The sequence below is a fragment of the Lactuca serriola genome, chromosome 8 (assembly GCF_051521515.1).
Source record: "Lactuca serriola cultivar US96UC23 chromosome 8, Lser_US96UC23_V15, whole genome shotgun sequence".
Lineage (NCBI taxonomy): Eukaryota > Viridiplantae > Streptophyta > Magnoliopsida > Asterales > Asteraceae > Lactuca > Lactuca serriola.
This window is the reverse complement of record NC_136415.1, coordinates 169,187,793-169,207,220: the sequence shown is the minus strand read 5'-3', so window position 1 is coordinate 169,207,220 and position 19,428 is coordinate 169,187,793. Positions and strand designations below refer to the sequence as shown.

General features: G+C 32.0%; 1 protein-coding gene across 6 annotated transcripts; it reads right to left on the bottom strand.

Moving 5' to 3' along the window:
* Positions 1–5,254: 5,254 nt before the first annotated feature.
* LOC145069255 (uncharacterized) lies at positions 5,255–12,667 on the bottom strand. Of its 6 annotated transcripts, XM_079016200.1 has the most exons (6): positions 12,558–12,667; positions 8,919–9,070; positions 8,252–8,737; positions 8,043–8,174; positions 7,348–7,976; positions 5,255–6,014 (listed from the first exon to the last, which is right to left on the bottom strand). In XM_079016200.1, exons 2-6 carry the CDS (start codon positions 9,049–9,051, stop codon positions 5,397–5,399), a joined length of 1,998 nt encoding a protein of 665 aa, XP_078872326.1. In that variant the 5' UTR covers positions 9,052–9,070; positions 12,558–12,667; the 3' UTR covers positions 5,255–5,396. The 6 variants fall into 6 exon arrangements, with proteins under 6 accessions (XP_078872326.1, XP_078872329.1, XP_078872327.1 ...); XM_079016203.1 differs by lacking the exon at positions 12,558–12,667 and having other exon boundaries at positions 7,348–7,967; positions 8,043–8,141; positions 8,919–9,147; XM_079016201.1 differs by lacking the exon at positions 12,558–12,667 and having other exon boundaries at positions 7,348–7,967; positions 8,919–9,146.
* Between the last annotated feature and the right edge of the window lie 6,761 nt (positions 12,668–19,428).

Below are 19,428 nucleotides of genomic sequence, written 5' to 3'. Positions count from 1 at the left end.
AGTCGAAAATCTGCATTTTGAGGCTCCTACTCGTCGAGTGCACGAACCTACTCGGCGAGTAGGATGAATTTACACATGAACTCGGTGAGTCCCCCTATGGACTCGGCGAGTTCAGTAGGCAGACAGCAAAAAATCGACTTTTTCCAATATTTTGCATCAAGTATCATAACAAACATGCCTAGGCTCTGATACCACTGATGGGTTTTGAGCATTCTAACACTCCTATGGTGCACATGCAACCCTAGAAACCTTTGATCTATGTTTGACTAAGATACATGCAAATAATTATTTTTCCAAGGTTCTTATCCTATCTAGCATGGCATGGGGAACTTGAATCAAATAAAGCTAGTAGAATTACTTACCTTGTAGTTGTAGTTGATTGCTTGGAGTTTTAGAGCCTAGCACCAATAGTGTGGATGCTTCAAATGGAAATCACAAATCACCACAAACTTTGGAACCTTGAGAGAATAGTCACAACTATCTTGAAATCGGCCCTCTTACTTTACTCACCACAACTAGTGTGATTTCAAGAACCAAAGCCTCCTTTATATAGTGTGATGGATTAGGGTTACATCCAAGTAAACCCTAATACCCATGTCTTTTCATTTCCATGAGATCCATGGGTTAAAGCTCCATGGAGTATCCATGGACTTTCCATGCAAGCCTAGCCCATTCCAAATAAGCATTAGCCTACACTATATAAATATAGGAGCCCATATTTAATTAGTAATACTTTTGATCTCTAAATTAATCGTAGATTAATTATAGATCAATACTAATTAAATAATATGATTTTATATTAATATATTAGAACTTATAATATATTAATAAATCATAACTTATACTATTCTCAAAAGATTATCCATAAATTGTTCGGGTGAAGTGCAACCCAAATGGACCATGCCGGGTCGGGTCAAGTACATACCAAATATAGTTATGGACTTAGACACTATATCCAACAGTTTTCTACCTTGGTGACTCACCTATCACTTGGTGCTCCCAGAAGCAAGATACAATAGCATTATCCTAATATGAAGCTAAGTTCAAGGTAGCTATTGCAGCTGTGTGTCAGGCAATTTGGTTAAGGGAGCTATTAGCTGAGTTGATAGGAATGAAGAAACAAAAAGTGTTGATTTGCATAGACAACAAATCAACAATTGCACTGTCAATGAACCATGTCTTTCATGGAAGAAGCAAACACATCCACACTAGATTCCACTTCATTCGAGAGCGTGTTGAAAACAAACAAGTGATAGTAGAATATGTTTCGGGAGACAAGCAACGTGCAAATCCATTTATGAAGGGCTTAGCTCAAATAAGGTTCACAGAAATGAGGTCGTTGCTTGGCGTGCAATAATTACCCTCCACTAAGAAGTTCAGGGGGTGATTGTTGATGAATTATCCGAGACAGATGTGGCTTGTTGGCATGTTTTGGTCAAGATCAAAGGTTACTTGGAGTGTTGTCCAAGGTTTCAGAGTTTTCATTGAGCCATAAGGAATGCTTTACATGGAAAGTATTATTAGATTCATTTAGGTATCCTAGTTATATTCTAATGTGAATTTTTTAGTATATAATAGAGATAGGATCCTATATTCTGCATTAGATTGAAGTTTTGAGTAATTTTCTTCAAATAAAGTTCATGCGAGTTAGGCATTCTACTTTTGTTACTTGTTTTTCATGTTACCTTTACAAACCAGCCTTTTATATCGCTAGGAAATCAACAAATGGTGTTTGGTGTAACATCTCCACGACTGTGAAACTCATCTCGAACCTAAATATTGATGGTAATGAGATTTTTAAGCTTGTTCCAGGTTAAGGTGTCAAAATTTTGTTCTGGAAAGACACTTAGTGTGGTGATACTCCTTTCCAAAAAAATTCCCGAATTTGTATTCGTTAGAAACAATAAAATTGTGTGCTCTAGAAGATCGGCTATCTAGTAACGAAAGTTTGATCTGATGGATGCTAACGAGATAAATGAACTTCTATAACTATACAATGATATTGGAATGTTGACAAATGTGAAAACTTCCAAATATGGTTTTCGAATTCACTCTGACCCCAATGGGGAATACACTGTCAATGACATGAGAAGGTTGTTAGAATATAAATTCATTTTGTATAAATGTTTGTTCATCTGTTGGTCAAAATTGATACCTTTAAAAGTAAGATGCTTTATATGGAGAACTTTATTGGATAGAATCCCTGTAGATAATGCTTTAATGGTCAGGGGTAATAACATTACAAATATTATTTTCCCTTTATGCAACAAGGAGAGTGAATCAACGGATCATCTACTCATTACTCGTGACTATACTCGGGAGGTACAAGACTGGATCCTTAAATGGTGTGGGGTTCAAAGTAAAAGATTCTTAAATGTTAAGAGATTCATTGATTATATGGCTATTTAGGAAACTGTCTTAGGAAAGAAAAAGATTCTAAACTTAGTGTTCTATTGTCTCATATGGAATATTTGGTTGACCATGAATGATAAGAGTTTTAAGAAAATGGTGCACCGCCGACAAAACTTGCGGACACCATTATTTCTTCTTCCCATGTCTAAGCATAGAATCAATCGTGGATGTGAAGCGTGGACTGGCTGGTGTATTTTCGCCTTTCTCTCACTTTTTTTCGTAATTATGTTCATTTGTTAGTTCTTTATTGCCTTTATTTTTCTCCATGTATTTGTATCTCTGCCTCGTTTTAGCTTCTTGCTTGCGAGTGTTTGTTTTTAACAATATTTGCCGTTTAAAAAAAATTCAAAATTTTGATCGTAACTAATACAAAACTTGCATTTAAAATTTTACCCTAGTTAGATACTTAAAAAAAATGTCATATAGTTGGTTGTCGATAGATTGGAAAATTTTGTTTCATAGACATTAGTGGTTGTGGATTTGTAATCCCTTTTTTTTTTTTGTGTTGTTGAGTCTTTGACTATTTCAAAAGAAAAAAAAAGAAAAAAAAAACTCAGTTATCAAATACTTATGAAAAAACCAAGTTATAAAATTCCAAGTCTAAATGTTAAATATAACAAATAAAAATTTAAATTTTATATTTTTTATGCATGTAAAATTTTCAATGGAACTAATTCAACTCTTAACTATTTAGTAAAATTCGAAATCTAGATTTTAAAACAATGCCAAATATTCAATATAACTCAATTACCCGTTTTTTTTTTTTTTTTTTTTTTTTTTTTTTGAAATAACCAGTTTATAAAAGTATAAAACATATAATCTAAAATGTTAAATTTCGTTCCGGCAATTATCGATATGGACCGGCAACCTAAATGGGCTTTGTTTGTGACCTTACGACTGTTTCGAATTAATTTTGGACCGGTAATCATTAGTACATTATAGGAATACATAAATTACACTTTTTTCGTATCACTTATATTATATTGTGCAATGGGGATTCGATGATGAAGAAAATGAAAATTGTGATTTTTATCAACTTGTTGTAGATATATAAAATGGTATGTATATCATATACATAGACGTACTATATATTTACACTCTCATTTTGCGTACATTCATTGAAACAAAATTGTTGTAGAAAAACAAACAAGATACAATAAAGACTACATAACAAAAAAATAACATAATGAGAAATATAGCTAATCATGCCCCTCATCATCCTCAGTTAAAAAATTGTGTGTCCATAATACAATCATGATGTATGAATTTTCAAACAAGATACAATAAAGACTACATAGACGTACTATATATTTACAAGATACAATAAAGACTATATAGACGTACTATATATTTACACTCTCATTTATGATTGTAATTTATATTTTGTTAAATCAATTAGTATAAATTTTCAAATGTATATTCAACTTACAACAAAGTATGTCCTATTATGGTTCAACTATGAAGCAAATCTGTATTTTGCTCAACTGCTAAATTGAAAGTGTATATGTTTTCAAATGTATGTTATTTTCCCAATCATCGTATATTGGTTGAATGTAATTCAATGGACCATGTATGTAGGGGTGACAACTCTCGATCTAACCCGTAACCCGACACTGACCCAACCCGAAAATAGACGGGTTTAGGTTGAGATTTTTGACCCGCCAACCACCAACCCGTCAACCCGCCAACCCACCAACCCGTTTATTTCATGGGTTGGGTTGGGTTATCTGTTTGGGTTCGCGGGTCAACCCGCCAACCCGTATATATATATATATATATATATATATATATATATATATATATATATATATATATATATATATATATTAACTAGAAAGGTTACCCCCGCCACGCGGGGGCCAGAAGCTTTCAATGTTGTTTCCGAATCGATAAATATGACAGACGTAGAAAGTGCAAGGATGAAAAGTCAGGCTATGCCCCAGACCGTTTTTTTTTTCATGTTTTTATGAAAAAAATGTAAAAGTTTTGGCTGCAAGGATCAAAAGTGTCAAAACGGCTAAAGATTTAAAGGGGTAGGAATTAGTAAATTTTTAGAAAAGGGATCAAAGTTGTCAAACCGTTAAAGTTTTGTGGTAAAACTTTAAATATTAAAAGGTTCCTAAAAAGTGTAAATTGCAAGGACCAAAAATGTCAAAATAGGTAAAGAATGAGGAGCAAAGTGTAGGGACCAATTTTGCCAAAAAAATGATAACTTTGCTATTCCTAAGATATATATATATATATATATATATATATATATATATATATATATATATATATATATATATATATATATATATATATATATATATATTAAATTTGATTTACATCTGTATTCGTAATATTCTGTATCTTTGTATTCCTTTCGTATTTGTATGTGACTAATTTACATTTGCGGTTCGTTAATCAGAAAAAGAAAAAATACATGTCGTTATTTCACGAGTCACGAACAAAGAACACATTCACTTTTTATGAATGTTTTCGTTTTTCATTTTTATTTGGATGTTATTTACTTTATGAATTTATGTTGAATCCTTTTTTTTATGTTAATTACTTTAATCATTTTATGAATTTATGTTGAAAAAACCTCATTTTTTAAAATGTGTTGTTTATTTATTAAACGAGTTATATGAGTTGAGTTTTATCCATTAACTTGTGAACACGTGAACCCATATTCTTAAACGGGTATATGGGTTGGGTTGGGTTGAGGTTTCCAACTCACCAACCCATGACCCGCCAACCCCTCAACCCATATATTATATGGGTTGGGTTGAGTTTATGTTTTCTGACCCGCCAACCCGTAACCCGCCAACCTGAACCCAACTCAATTGCCAGACCTACATGTATGAATCAAATTAACAAGCTATATAGTAATATAGTATATACCATTTGTTTAATTTACACAAATAGCCCATAGCATACGCTCTAATTACAAAACCTATACAAACAAAACACATCTTTACAAATACTATAAATGCAAATCACTAGAATATAGGCTTCTTAAGCATTCTCCTCTCTCTTTCAAAAAGAAACCTAGACCCATATAAAAACCGACCCAAAAGAGGAAACTTCGGGCTACCAAATATCATATACGTAACCGCAGCAAAACAACTAATAAAAACGGGTATCCATCTAGAATAATGTTGATAAAGCAACAAAAAGTTGATGAGAAAAGTGAGGATCATGGTGGCTATAGAGATGAAAAGTGAAGCTAAACATATCATAAGTTGTTGGGGTAACGAAATCATGAAATCATGTTCACTATAATCGGATCCCAAAATGGATAACACCAAGAGGATTGAGGTTGTGGCGGATATAAATGATAAGCCATCGAAGATTATGAAGATTTTTGAAAGATTTTTTTTGAGGAAAATGGGGACTCCGGTTACTTGGTCGTATCCACCGGGAAATGTGAAAGCGGCTGCGAATGAGATGGTGGCGATGAGTGATGCAACCACCATTAATTGGGCGGCGGTTTCTTTCATCCACTCTTCACCTTTTGAAAATAATTCTTTGTGGTTTTTGTTGAATACTTCGTGTGGTGTTAGACCCGATGCGTTCTTTTTTTCTCGGAAAGGAGGAGGGAGTATGGCTTCTACTTCCTAATATCATAAATATTACATTATTGTTATTAAATGAATATTTTTTGTTTTATGAGAGAATGGGAAGTAATATGTATGAACATGAAATGATTTGGATGGATTTAAAATGGAGAAATTTATATAAATGAACAAAATGGGTGAAGGTCTTTAACAACATGATAAATTTTTTTAGGGTTGATCTTAGAGTAAGAGCTTGTATTTTGTGTTTTTTTCGGATTAAACCTCAAATTAAATTTTTGTCTGAAAAAGACCTTGTATTTTTTTTTTCTGATCTGTCGTTTTTAGTTATTTTTTGCCAAAAAATTTGTAAAATGTGAGGGTTTTTTCGAAGAAAACTAAAAAAGTTTTGAGTTTATTTGGAAACATTTAGAAGGTTGAAGGTTTTTTTTGGGAAAAATACAAAGTTGAGGGCTTTTTCCGAAAAAAATGAAAAAAATACAAGGTCTTTTTGAGGTAAATTTTTTTTTTGAGGTTTAATCCGGAAAAAACACTAAATATAGGGGTTTTTTATATTAACCATTTTTTACTTTTTATACAAATGACCCCAAAATAGATAACAAAAACTTTTGTTTTAAGAGAAAAAATTTATATATTGCAAAATTGGTCTTCATATATTGCACAATACATGGTTTTTCATTGGATTTTTTCTATTCTTTTTTGAAGGATTTTTTTTTTGTGTGGTGGGGACCATTCAAAAAGCCAATTCGTGTAAAAAATAAAAATTACAAAATGGTATTTTTGTTAAAAGCATTCACCATTTTACTTAATTTTAGTAATTTTCTCTTTAAAATGGGCTAAACACAAGAAATAGCAATGTACTTTCCAATTTTTTTTATTTTTATTTTTTTTTATTATTATTTATTTTTTTTTATCATAGCATTGTAATTTAATTTGATCTCATGACAACTTTCTGTTTCCAAATTATTTCTTTTAAAATCCCATCTCTTTATTATATCATGAGTAAATTACTAAAATGGTCCCTATGGTTTGGTTAAAATTGCACGTTTGGTCCCTAACTTTTTTTTTTGCACTCGGATCGTCCCTGTGGTTTGATTTTGTTGCGTTTTTCGTCCCTATGGTTTGGTCAAAATTGCACGTTTGGTCCCTAACTTTATGTATGTAAGGGACGAAAAATGCAACAAAATCAAACCACAGGGACAATCCGAGTGCAAAAAAAAGTTAGGGACCAAACGTGTAATTTTGACCAAACCATAGGGACCATTTTAGTAATTTACTCTTATATCATTGTACTTTTAAAAAATTTCTCATGTTATAAAACTATGTAAAGTACATTGCTATTTCTTGCATTTAGCCAGAGGAAACTAGAAAGTACCTTAAACCATAGTGTTTCTAGATGCAATTGAAGACCAACCCCCGGGATATGTTGTAGTCTATTAATCTTTGCACTCTCCCCGACTAAATGCAACATATTATTCCCATTTTTATCTTCAAGCGTAATTATCAAATTCCTGAGTGCCCCTATCTCATACAACAAATTGTAGATCCCTTCATGACGATGTGACACAGCAACATGAAATATACTATGGTTATTATCATTCACCTCACGCACTAAATGTGGATATTGCCTAATAACTTCCACCACAAACGCAGTGTTGCCCATTTCTGCTGCAAGAAATAGCACCCGAGAAGAGTATCTTTGATTTGGAGGTTTTGATGTTGTTGCATTTTCATCAAAAGGGGATTTGAATAGGTTAAAGATTCTAGAAGGCATTTTTGCAACGTTGTCTGATATGGTTCTTAGTAGTAAAAGTGTTTCTTGTTTTTCCTTTTCATCGCGTGTTTGTTTTTCATCTTCTTTAGTTTGGTCTGGTGGGCCCCGTATTATTTCATCAATTTGAGCTTTTGGTAGTTTCACAATTTCTGCCCAAACGATTCTTAGTAATTGAAGGGCGTGACTTTCCATATCGGGAATCCCAATCTTTAGATGACATACTGCAAAAACTATGAAGAAAGTATATGCTAATAAGTAGAAAGAAGAAAGTGTGAGATTGAGATTGAGATTATTACATGAACATTTGAGTCTCCAGAAAATATTAGTTCTTGTAGCATCAAATGCATAAGGCTTTCTAGCTAATAATCCAAGTACATTTCCATTTATAGCAAGTTCTGGACAATCCATCACAATTTGTAATGCAACATCTACAAAGTATTTGAGAATCACTTAATGAGAAAAAAAAAAAAGTGTAAATGCAATAGTTATGTGTCAAGATACTTACCAAATAGATTAGCTTCTACACATTTCAAAAGAACACAACCTCTATTGTGATATGTCCAAAATTCACCAGTCAATTTCTGGGAATTGTGATAAAGATACCTCACCATATCATGTTTTCCAAATAAAGCAGCCATGTAAAGTGGCATCATACCTCGACTATCAGGGATGTTTAGTAACGCATTGTTCTTATTCACCAAGATCATAGCTATTTTGACATTTCCAGCCATAGCTGCTAAACAGAGAGCAGTTTGCCCAATTTGATTTTGGAGTTCTAAGTCTTCCTTTTCCATTAAACTCACTAGATATTCCACAAACCAGTATGATTTCCCCATTACAGCAATGTGAAGAACAGTATCGTAGCTTTCAGTGATGCTAAATCGTACAAGCTCAGGGCGTTTGTCAAGGATGATTTTCGCAGCTTTCCAATTGCCGGTTATGGTTGCTTTATATGTCGGAACACAAATTTCATTGTAATCGTCTCTTCTTCCTTCAAATAATTCCAAAATCAAATTATTCGTTACCAATTTGTATAAGAGAATTCAATTCGAAGCTCAGGAACGATGAATATCACGCCAATTGTTGATTAAAACAGGGATTTTCAACAAAATGAAGTAAGATTGTTGTTGAATTTCAAAATTGAGAGTAGCAATAACTATAGAAGAACTCACCAACAAGTAGATCGGAACGAGGTAGATTCAGTGGTAATGGCGGTGGTGACTGATTATGTGAAGCAATCGGAATTTGAATATGGCGATGTTGGAGCTCACTGATCGAACGCAGGTTCGTGTTCATGGGGTTCATATCTTCGTCTTTTTAAAATCTTTAAACATTAATCAAATCAAATCCCCACACGAAAGAATATAATGGACTATTGATTTATATTGTCGGAATATACGTTTAAGTCGATGCTAAAGATATAATAGTAAAATGGTTAAATTGCAAAAAGTAGCAATAAATTTTAGAATTAATGTAATATTAGGTAAGGAAGTATTTAAGATGTTTAAGAAACAGAATTAAACTAAAGAAAAATCATGGGAAGATAAGTTAATGCTACTTTAAAAGAAAATAATAAATTCAAAAAGTATTGACCTCCTATATCATTTATCATGTTTACTGTGTCAATTTGATATGATTGTTCAAAAAAACACCCCTAAATTATATATGTTTGTTCAAAAAATACCTTTGACCACTTAAAACTATCATTCACCACCATCTTTTTCGGCAAAACCCACTACTTTTTTCCTTTACCATTCGGCACCTATTCCATCTAGCAACGCGATCGATGTTAATAAATCATAAGAAACATAAATTGTAATACTCTCTTAGTGTTTCCCACATAAATCGAGCATCATAGCTCTGATTAAGTCGGTTCAAATTTCTACAAAAGATGACTCAATTGCTTACAAGTTTTGTGCTTTGCGTTTTTCCTCGTTTTGTATCGATCCTGAGCAACAACACAACTAACATTGATGGCATCGTCATGAATTCAATTTAAATACCGCGTTAGTCTTTCGAACATAACTCAGGCATCGTAACTCCTATTAGGTTGACTCAATTTTCCATAAAAAAATGACTCGATTGCGTACAAGTTTTGTGTTTTCCATAACTTCGTGATTATTCTACCAGCAAACTACCAATACTGATGATGTCTTCGTGAACTCAATTTTGATACCTTGTTAGTCTTTCAAACATGACTCAAGTATCGTAACTCCGATTGGGATGATTCAAATATACACGAAAAGATACACAAGTTTTGTGTTTGTTTGTTCATTTTGCATCGATTAAAGGCCACACGACCAACATTGACGTCATCATTAGGTAGTCAATTCTAATACCATGTTAGTATTTCAAACATAAATCAAGCATTGTAACTATGATCGGAGTGATTCAAAATCCCACAAAAATAAGACTTGTAATTTGTGTTATCTCCATTCCCATAACATCTTCTTTTAATGTTGTAAAACTCAGTCGAATACTTAGAATTAGGTATGTATCGAGGCAATTTTCTAAAAATGATCAAAACAACAAAATCGGTAAACTCAGGTCAAAAATAGGCTATTTGATAACATCACCAAACCTCACAATATCGGAGAGCCACAGTGTACAGTAGGAACCCATTTAATTTAATACAAATTTGAAAATAACAAAAAGAAAAGACTATGAATTAAATTATTACAATCATATTAATAAACGAATATCAATTTTTGAAATAGTTTAATATTATAACATTTGAACATTTATCGTTGTTGATGATATTCATCTATTTTGTTATAAATTGTAGTGAACTTATGATATATATATATATATATATATATATATATATATATATATATATATATATATATATATATATATTGAAGACTTTTTCTGTAAAATCCATGTTAGGACAATACATGTTGAAATTAATGAAAACATGACAACACATCATTTTAGAATAAATTGTATTACCCTATTTATTGAACACACACACATACACACACACACACACACATATATATATATATATATATATATATATATATATATATATATATGGTCCGATTCCACTCATGACTCTTTTTCGATGACGATTCGTAAAGACACCTTAAAAATATTGAAAAAAAATACAAATCATAAAATCGAGAATACTACTATATTGGAGAGAAAAAAAATTGAAAAAAAGAAATTGGATCATTAAAATTGAATTATGGATCATTAAACCAATTTCTTTTTTCAAATTCTTTTCTCTTCGATATAATATTATGTTCGATTTTATGATTTGTATTTTTTTTCAAATTTATTAAGGTCTCCTTATATATATATATATATATATATATATATATATATATATATATATATATATATATATATATATATATATATATATATATATATTCCCCCGAGTGATCTCCACATGACCACATTGATTGAATAATTGTTACTCTCTAATCAACCGACTTAATATCACCTACGACTTTTGCAATATCTTTCAATATATTTTGACAAAAAAGGTAATAGTAAGACATTTCCACTTCAGATATATATTTTTATCAGCCCTAATTAGAAAGATATGCTAGAGTAACATACTTTATATCTTATTATAATAATATATTTTAATTTAATAATGATTATATCAATCGGTTACCATTTAATTAGATTATCTTACCTATGTGTCCAGTTTAATTGTTTAATATCATATCACGGCACAAACACACGCATCTCTCTCTCACATATATATATATATATATATATATATATATATATATATATATATATATATATATATATATTGCTTTATGATATTTTTTTGAAAAAAAAATATCTCACAATAAAGTTTGCATTTTAAAAGTGATTCGCCAGAAAATATAGCAACTCAAAACATTCAAAACAAAACATACTATTTTTTATAGACAATGCATATTTACAGGTACACATTAAAAAATGCACATCATGTGCATATATTTACATATGTATATTTTCAGTTTTTTCCCTACGGTTTTTACAACTTTTGAGTTGTAATTGGTCTAGATGAGATAATTAGATGATAGTCTTACTTTTTGAGTGAATAATATTCATCGGATTATTTTTTCTTCAACTTTTGCTAATCTTTGTGCTCTCAAAAAAAAAATGTCTTCTAGCTACTTCGATTGTATCAATAAGAATTGTTTAATGAATATGAAGAACAACTTTTTTGTCTGCTATGCATGGAGTATGTGATGGCCGGAGAAGTGGAGAGCAGGAGAGATCGATTGATGGCATGGTGGGGTTTAATATATATATATATATATATATATATATATATATATATATATATATATATATATATATATATATATATATATATATATATATATATATATATATATATATATATCACTAAGAATTGTTTAATGAATATTAAGAACAACTTTTCTTTGTCTGTTTTGCATGGAGGATGGAGAAGTGGAGATGTCGATACTAGCTTAATTACACTTCCAGCCAAAATTATAATTTAAAGTTTAAAGCTATCTAAAAATCGACATTAATATAGTAATTAATGAAGTAGATGTGGCATCATGTCATGTGGCGAATGATTGGTTTAATCATGGAAATAGTCACTGATTATTATAATCGTAAGAAAATAACAAGATAGTGTTTTAAAAGGTTTTTGTAAACTATATTATTTGGTTATCGCTATCTCTAAGTAATAGTAATAAATATAGATCATATGTTTAATTCTCACATAGTTTAAATTGAAATTGAATACATATACTGATATATCATATAGTAAAGCAAACAGCATGTTATGTGTAATAAACAAAAAAAAAAAAATCACAAGAATAATGTACCTCAGAAAGAATCTTTTCAATTTGGTATGGAGTTGCTTACTGATCACCTAGTAACATATCTCTTTGTGTGGTATTTATCAAACAAGTTGTAGGGGAAGAAAAGGAAATCATGTGTACAACTGGTAAGCCCATGTTTCAAGAAATGAATATGGAAAAATACACCAAAAAGTTATTATAGCATTAGCACATGATGGGTATAAACCATTGTTTAAGCAAAGGAAAGCAAAACTCATTGCTTTTTAACTTTGTTCAGGATTCTAAATTCATAGCATGGTTGAGTAAGTTGATGTAAAATTAAATGCAAATTGTGGGAAAATATTGTTAAAATCAAAAGTACACCAATGTTAGAAAACCCCAAGTGTAACATCTTCCCAAATTTCATATCTAAATATGCAAAAAGATTGATAAGGTTAACTTCATACTATGAATAGAGTGGTGCTTAGGAGACTTCTATTCTATGTAATGCAATAAAAATAAGTAAAGATTTTAGTAATCATAGGTCATAAGTATGAGTAATTATGTGAAGTTTACATGAATTGAAAAGAAAGTTACAAGTAGGCATCCAACCTCGTAGCCATTATCCTACTGCATTAGTTCTTGTTAAAAACTTGTCACACATAGATATCTGATTGAAGATATTACATTAAAAAAAGGATACAAAGTAACTTGTGAAGATTAATTTGGAACCGACAATAAACTTAAAAAACAGCTAATGCTATTATACCACGTTATAGATGCTCCAGTCGTGGAACTTAACGTACAGCTCAGGAAGAATGAAATATAAGTATTATTTAAATGTGATGTACAAGTGGTGAAATCATTAGATGAACATTGGAATTATATTTTTCAATCCTAAACGATAGAATTGTTGATTGCGATTTAAAACTATACCATAAGTATAAATTTTGAGAACACTTTACTGCATATTCTGTAAAAGTCATTAAATTAATGCAACATTTTTTTTATAAATTATTCTAGGACCAGTTACAACTAAAATAATCACAATGCCAACAATTCAAAACCAAATAAGTAGATATGGGATGGGCTTAAAATCCAATAAAATATCTAAAATATTTTTACAGACGGAAATTTCTTTTCTTTTTGGGCTGTGTATAACAAAACTACAAACGAAAGCAAATAATTCAAAACCCAATAATAATAAAGCTTAATGATTTTAAATGTAACGAATGTCCTTTATATATATTTAATTACCAAAGTTTTTCTTATACGTATTGCTATTGAACTTTTATATATTGTTTATAAAATAATATTGTAATCTGGGATTCTTTATACATAATTTTTTAACGGCTATTAAAAAAAACTAACAATTACATCAACAAAATAGCAAGTTGACTAGTTGAGGGTCTTGTAATCACCTTACCTAATTAATGTTTTTCTTATTTCTAACAATACACCATAAGAAAACTTGAACAATGTTATAAAAAAGAACCGCTACCCTTGGGTTTGAAACACCAAACAACCAAGAATTCTTGAAAATCTAAATATACCACCACATGGAGTAAAAAAAACACTTTCCAAGTAATTCTTCACAACTCCTTGAAGACAAAGAGCTGAAAACCAAGTGAACCAATCATCATACGAATTGAGAGCGTCAAGCCCTGCCACCTAACAATCTAAATGAAAACAAATTTGTCATAGGAGAGACTAAAAACAAAAGAGAAGGAATATACATACCATAGTTAACTAGGTTTGCCTTAGTTGGAAGTCTATCCAAAGCAAGACAACATGCAATAATATTAACCTTAATAAGAACAAGACATAAACCACTTTCCATTTATATAAGCCCGGACGGATGCCACCATAAAACACCTGATAAAGACCAAATCCACTGTTAGAAGTAGGAATATGGATAACCGAATGTAAACTCGCCTGAAGACCTTCCATTGGAGACTCTACCCCACCTCATATTTTCTATGAAAAGAAACCATAAATTTCATGTGTTTATCTTGTGTTTGACTGTGATCTGTATATCCAATTCAATGGTAAAAAGTTTATGAAATTGATTTTTTAAAGGCACATCACCTACCCCAAGTATTATACCGAAAGGAAGTGGATAATTTGTTTCCAAGCCTTTTTTACACATTGGTAAAATATTCAAACCACTAGAACGAAGATAATTTACAACCTTAAGAATATATTCTAATGTTTAAATGGTTCTCTCACTCTAACCATCAGTTTGATGATAACAAGATCGGAAGTCTATCTTTGAAAAATAACATGAATAACCCACTCCTCGTAACTAATCAAAGATGTCATTAATCTGGGGTAGGGGATATCAATTCTTTTTATGGTCACTTTTTTGAGGTCGTAGTAGTCGATACACATTCTCATCCATTTGTCTTTCTTCTTCATGAATAAAATTGGAGCTCCCTAAGACGCAGTGCTTGGTCTCACAAATCATTCATCTAATAATTTTTGCAATTGCTTGGTTTCACTAAATAACATGATTCTATGTTTGTAGGACGTGACACATGGTTTCTTCCTGTGCGGCGCACCGTCGGTGTTCATAGAATGTGTTTTTCATTTTTTTGATTTTCTGTTTTGAGTGTGCTTGGGCACTCTCTGCACCTGACTCAAACTCATGCAAATTTGATGGTTTTACAAAAGTTGTATATCGTTGTGTTTGTTGTTTTAATTATTTAATTTTAACTATTAGTTAATAACAAAATCATGACATTGTTGTTTGGCTATCTCATACATGTGAGATCATAGAAACAATTGTATGTTGGCCTACTTTCAACTTTATTGTATTCATTTAATCTAAAAGTTGTAATCCAAGTTCAAAATAATTGTTTATTTTGTATGGATCTAAAACATCGAGCCTCTTCTTGACCTATGTGTTGTATGTTTGGTTGTGCTTTTGGTCTTTGTGACCTTCGTGTAATTTTTTCTATTGTAATATATATTTTTTCTTTTAAATAGTAATAGTTTAGTTAGGAAATTTGTATTAGAATAGAAAATTGTAATTTGTTGAAGACTAAAGACCAAGAAAAGGATCTATGAGTTTGGAGTCCTATGATGCTCTTTCTGACGGCAAGAGTTGGTGATTGTTTAAGTGGGAGCTCTGCAAGTGTCCCTTTTTCCTTAGTATGACTACTCTCTCATTTGATGGCTCATATGGGAGATGCATAGGATTGAGGCCGATGATATCTTACTTGCACTCTGATTGTGTTTGTATGTTTTGCGGTTATTTTATTTTGCATGGTTGTTTTATAAAATTAGAATCGCAAACTATTAAAAGTTAACATAACAAAGAAAAGGCTTTTTTTTTTATAGATGTTTATAAATTTAGCTAAAATCTTAATAGTTTTCAAAGATCAACTTAAAATTTTTTAACTAAACAAAACAAAATCCCATTTTATAAAAACTTAAATCTCACATTACCCATGAAAAACATGTTGGATTAAGGTGTCTAAGGTCTTAACTAAATTGATATAATCTTAGTGAATAAAAAGTAAAGTCATTTTTGAGTTACCCTTATAACTGGAAATAACTAGAATTAATATTAGAAGAGAGATAATATAAATTGTTAATATATTATATGATTAATATATTAATTAGAAATAGTTAATTATTAATTAGAAATGGTTGGAATTACTTACTTATTAATCAAATTAATCTGGAATTGATTTGAGATTAATTGAAGTTAATTAAAGGTACAATGGTTGAATTGTAATTGTTTTTAGTTGAGCAGAGAAGACAATTCTAGAACTCTTCATGTGTATGGAAGCTTTTGGAAGGGTTTCTAGGGTTTATGGAAGTGTGAGTGTCAAATCGAGCAATCGTGTCGTGTTTTTGTCTAATACAACACAACATGAAAAAGTTTTATATAACATGAACACGACACGACACGATGTGGTGTTTGTTTTTATTAACACGAAAACAAGTCGATTAAAACACCAAAAACACAAAACGACACGACAAACATAAAATAATATAATTATTAGTTCATCTAATTTATACTTAATCACATACAACACGAAAACACAACAAACATATGCTAAATCGTGTCAATTTCGTGTTGAATTTTAAACGCGCACACGACACGGCAGGAAGTCGTGTTTTTTACACTTGAAACGAACACAACACGAACATGAATTCGAATTTCGATCTCATCTTAAATTCATTTCGTGTCATGTATTTTTGTCGTGTCGTGTCCTAAATTGACACCCCAATATAGCTGATAAGGATAACTGTCTTGAATAGATAAAATGTGATTTTTTTATTATTCAAATAAGGGTTTATCCTAGAGTTCCCTAGCTATAAATAAGACCCCTTGGGCATCAAATTTCATGAACCTCTCTTCCCATAAGGTGGAGAACAAAATTTATCATCCTTCATCCTCTCTCCTTTTAAATTCTAGTGTTTTAGGGTTTTGGGTGTGAACCATTAGAAGCATCCACATTATTGGTGCTTGCTTTCCAAGGAAGAAATCAAGAGAGTTGTTTGCATTATTTGATTGTTGCAACAGGTATATGTTCTAACTCATGTGTTTTTCGATTTCATAGGTTAGAAGATTGTTTCATAAAGTATGTTGTTATAACTTGAGAAAATGCCATAGTGTTTTAGGTTGCATGTACCCTTAAGTGTTTATGTAAATTCTGATGTGCAAATCTCTTTGATGTAACCTAGAAAACCCATCAAAACACAAACCATCTATATAATTTGTTGACGTAGAGTAGTTCATGGAGCTAAGGGTTCATGTTTTTTTTGTTGCGTAGTTGAGGTGATGTGATACTCTCGATTCTCAAGCGTTACTTGAGCCAGGGATCACATGTTTTTCATGGTTGATTTACCATTTGATTTCATAATCCTCGGATAATCCAGTCTTGAATGTTTGATAAGCATGGAAGAGATTAATATGTTATTTAAAGTCAATAAATCTTGACAGATCTAGGAGTTTCATTGTAACAACCCAAGTTCAGGTATACCTTGTAACCCTTGAACTTTTGAGTACTTGTCCATTTTAGCCCTTACTAATAAAAGGTGGTGAATGAGTACGTGGGACGTACGCGAGTGTATGCTCAACGTACTCATGTGCGTGCGTTTGATGCGGAAGCCACCTAGTACGCTGGACGTACTAGGCCCATAGTGAAAACCCTAATTTAGGGTGAGTCCCCTATATAAATGATATGATGGCCTTATTCCTGGCCACCATTCTCAGACAACAAACCCTCTTAAACCCTAAACCTTCGTTCATAGAGCTTGTGAGTGCATTTGAGAGCCTTTGAGTGATTTTGTGTGTTCTTGGAGTGAAGAAGAAGCTTTGGAGAAGAATGAGTGAGAGTCCAGGCCCTTAGATTTAAGCATATCTAAGTTGGGAGCTTCATATAGAGGTATAAAGCTTCAAGCTTTCTTATTCTTTTGTTTTATGCATCATAATAGAGTATTTTAGGGTTTTATCCCAAAAGTTGGAGACTTTATGAGATATTGAGCTCCAGAGACTATGATCAACCCCCTTTGAGTGTATTTAGTGGTGTAGTGTCATAAAAATCAAAACTTGGACGTTGGAATCAAGCCATGCATGTGATATGAGCATTTTGAGTTAAAAGAGTGATATGTGCGTTTGTGACCTTATCAACCATGCAAAGGCTTAAAGTCACTGACTTTATGGAATAAGAGCTATTAGGGAGTACAAATCTGTAATATGAGCCAATGTCTTAACTGATTAAGACCAAACGAGTAGAAAGAGTGAAACTGGGACGTACGCTGGGCATAATCCCAGTACGCGCATCGTAGGGGTCGAGCATCCCCGATACCTGTATGGCAGCAAAGTACGCCCATCGTAGAGAGCTGGTACGCGCAGCGTACGCTCTGCCATTGACTTTTGGTTGACTTTTAGGGTTTGGTCAATTTGTGGACTATTAAGGCCATGGAGGGGTAAAATAGTCTTTTACCCTTCTGTGAGTTTGTAGAAGGGTGGTCTAACTTCATTGAGATCCGTTATTAGTTAGGGATAATTATCGTATTGTGTTAGGCGGAGGCTAGACTGGTGATTCGAGTTTGAGATTATCTGAGTTCTTACGAGGTGAGTCTTCTCACTATACTTACCATGAGTGGTATCTATGTGTGACTAGAGGGTCCTATGTGCTTATTTGAGTTATGTGATATTATGTATTTTGTCTGTGTGATATATATGCTATATTATGTGTTTACTAGGATAGGATCGGAGGGTTCAAACTGAGTTTTGGGACCGGAGGGTTTCCACTGAGACAGGACCAGTGGGTCCAAACTGAGCTGTGAGACCGGAGGGTCCTCACTAAGACACATGACTGGAGGGTCAATACCGAGACGCATGAGACCAGAGGGTCCATCCCGAGTTATATCCATGAGAGGCTTATTATTTGTGTATGTGGTATTTTGGGGAACTCACTAAGCTTTGTACTTACTGTGTTGTGTGTTTCAGGTACCTCTCAGGACCGTGGGAAGGCGCCGACGTGATTGTACACACTTGTTCGAGATTATGTTGAGGATTCTGGGATTTGACTTTTGTTGTTGATTTACGATGACATTTTAGACACTTATGTAATAAATGAGTTTTATGTATTTTAAAAATAAAAAATTTGGTTTGAAAATTTACGGTGTTACAAGTTGGTATCAGAGCCTTGATTTGAGGGATTCGGATACACCTTCGGGTATGTCTGGACTCAAACTAAGGATTTGAGAATTTTTTTCAAAAGAAACAATTTTCCTAAAACCGAGTAAGAGATTCCAAGAGAAAACGAGATGGAGCAGTGTGTACAATCAACCAGAGCCCGAACGGTGGTTTCCTAAAATACCCTTAATTGTTTACTTTCAGAGATATTTATGAGATATTAGAAATGCATGCTAGAGATTAGGCTAGGTATTC

Bases quoted from the DNA above. Each gene is read 5' to 3' on its own strand.
- LOC145069255 (XM_079016200.1), bottom strand. From the start codon at position 9,051: ATGAACCCCATGAACACGAACCTGCGTTCGATCAGTGAGCTCCAACAT. The intron at 7,977-8,042 runs GTAATAATCTCA...CTTTCTTCATAG, and splicing joins CTGGAGACTCAAATGTTCAT to TTTTTGCAGTATGTCATCTA. The intron at 6,015-7,347 runs GTACTTTCTAGT...TTATGATATTAG, and splicing joins TAGAAACACTATGGTTTAAG to GAAGTAGAAGCCATACTCCC.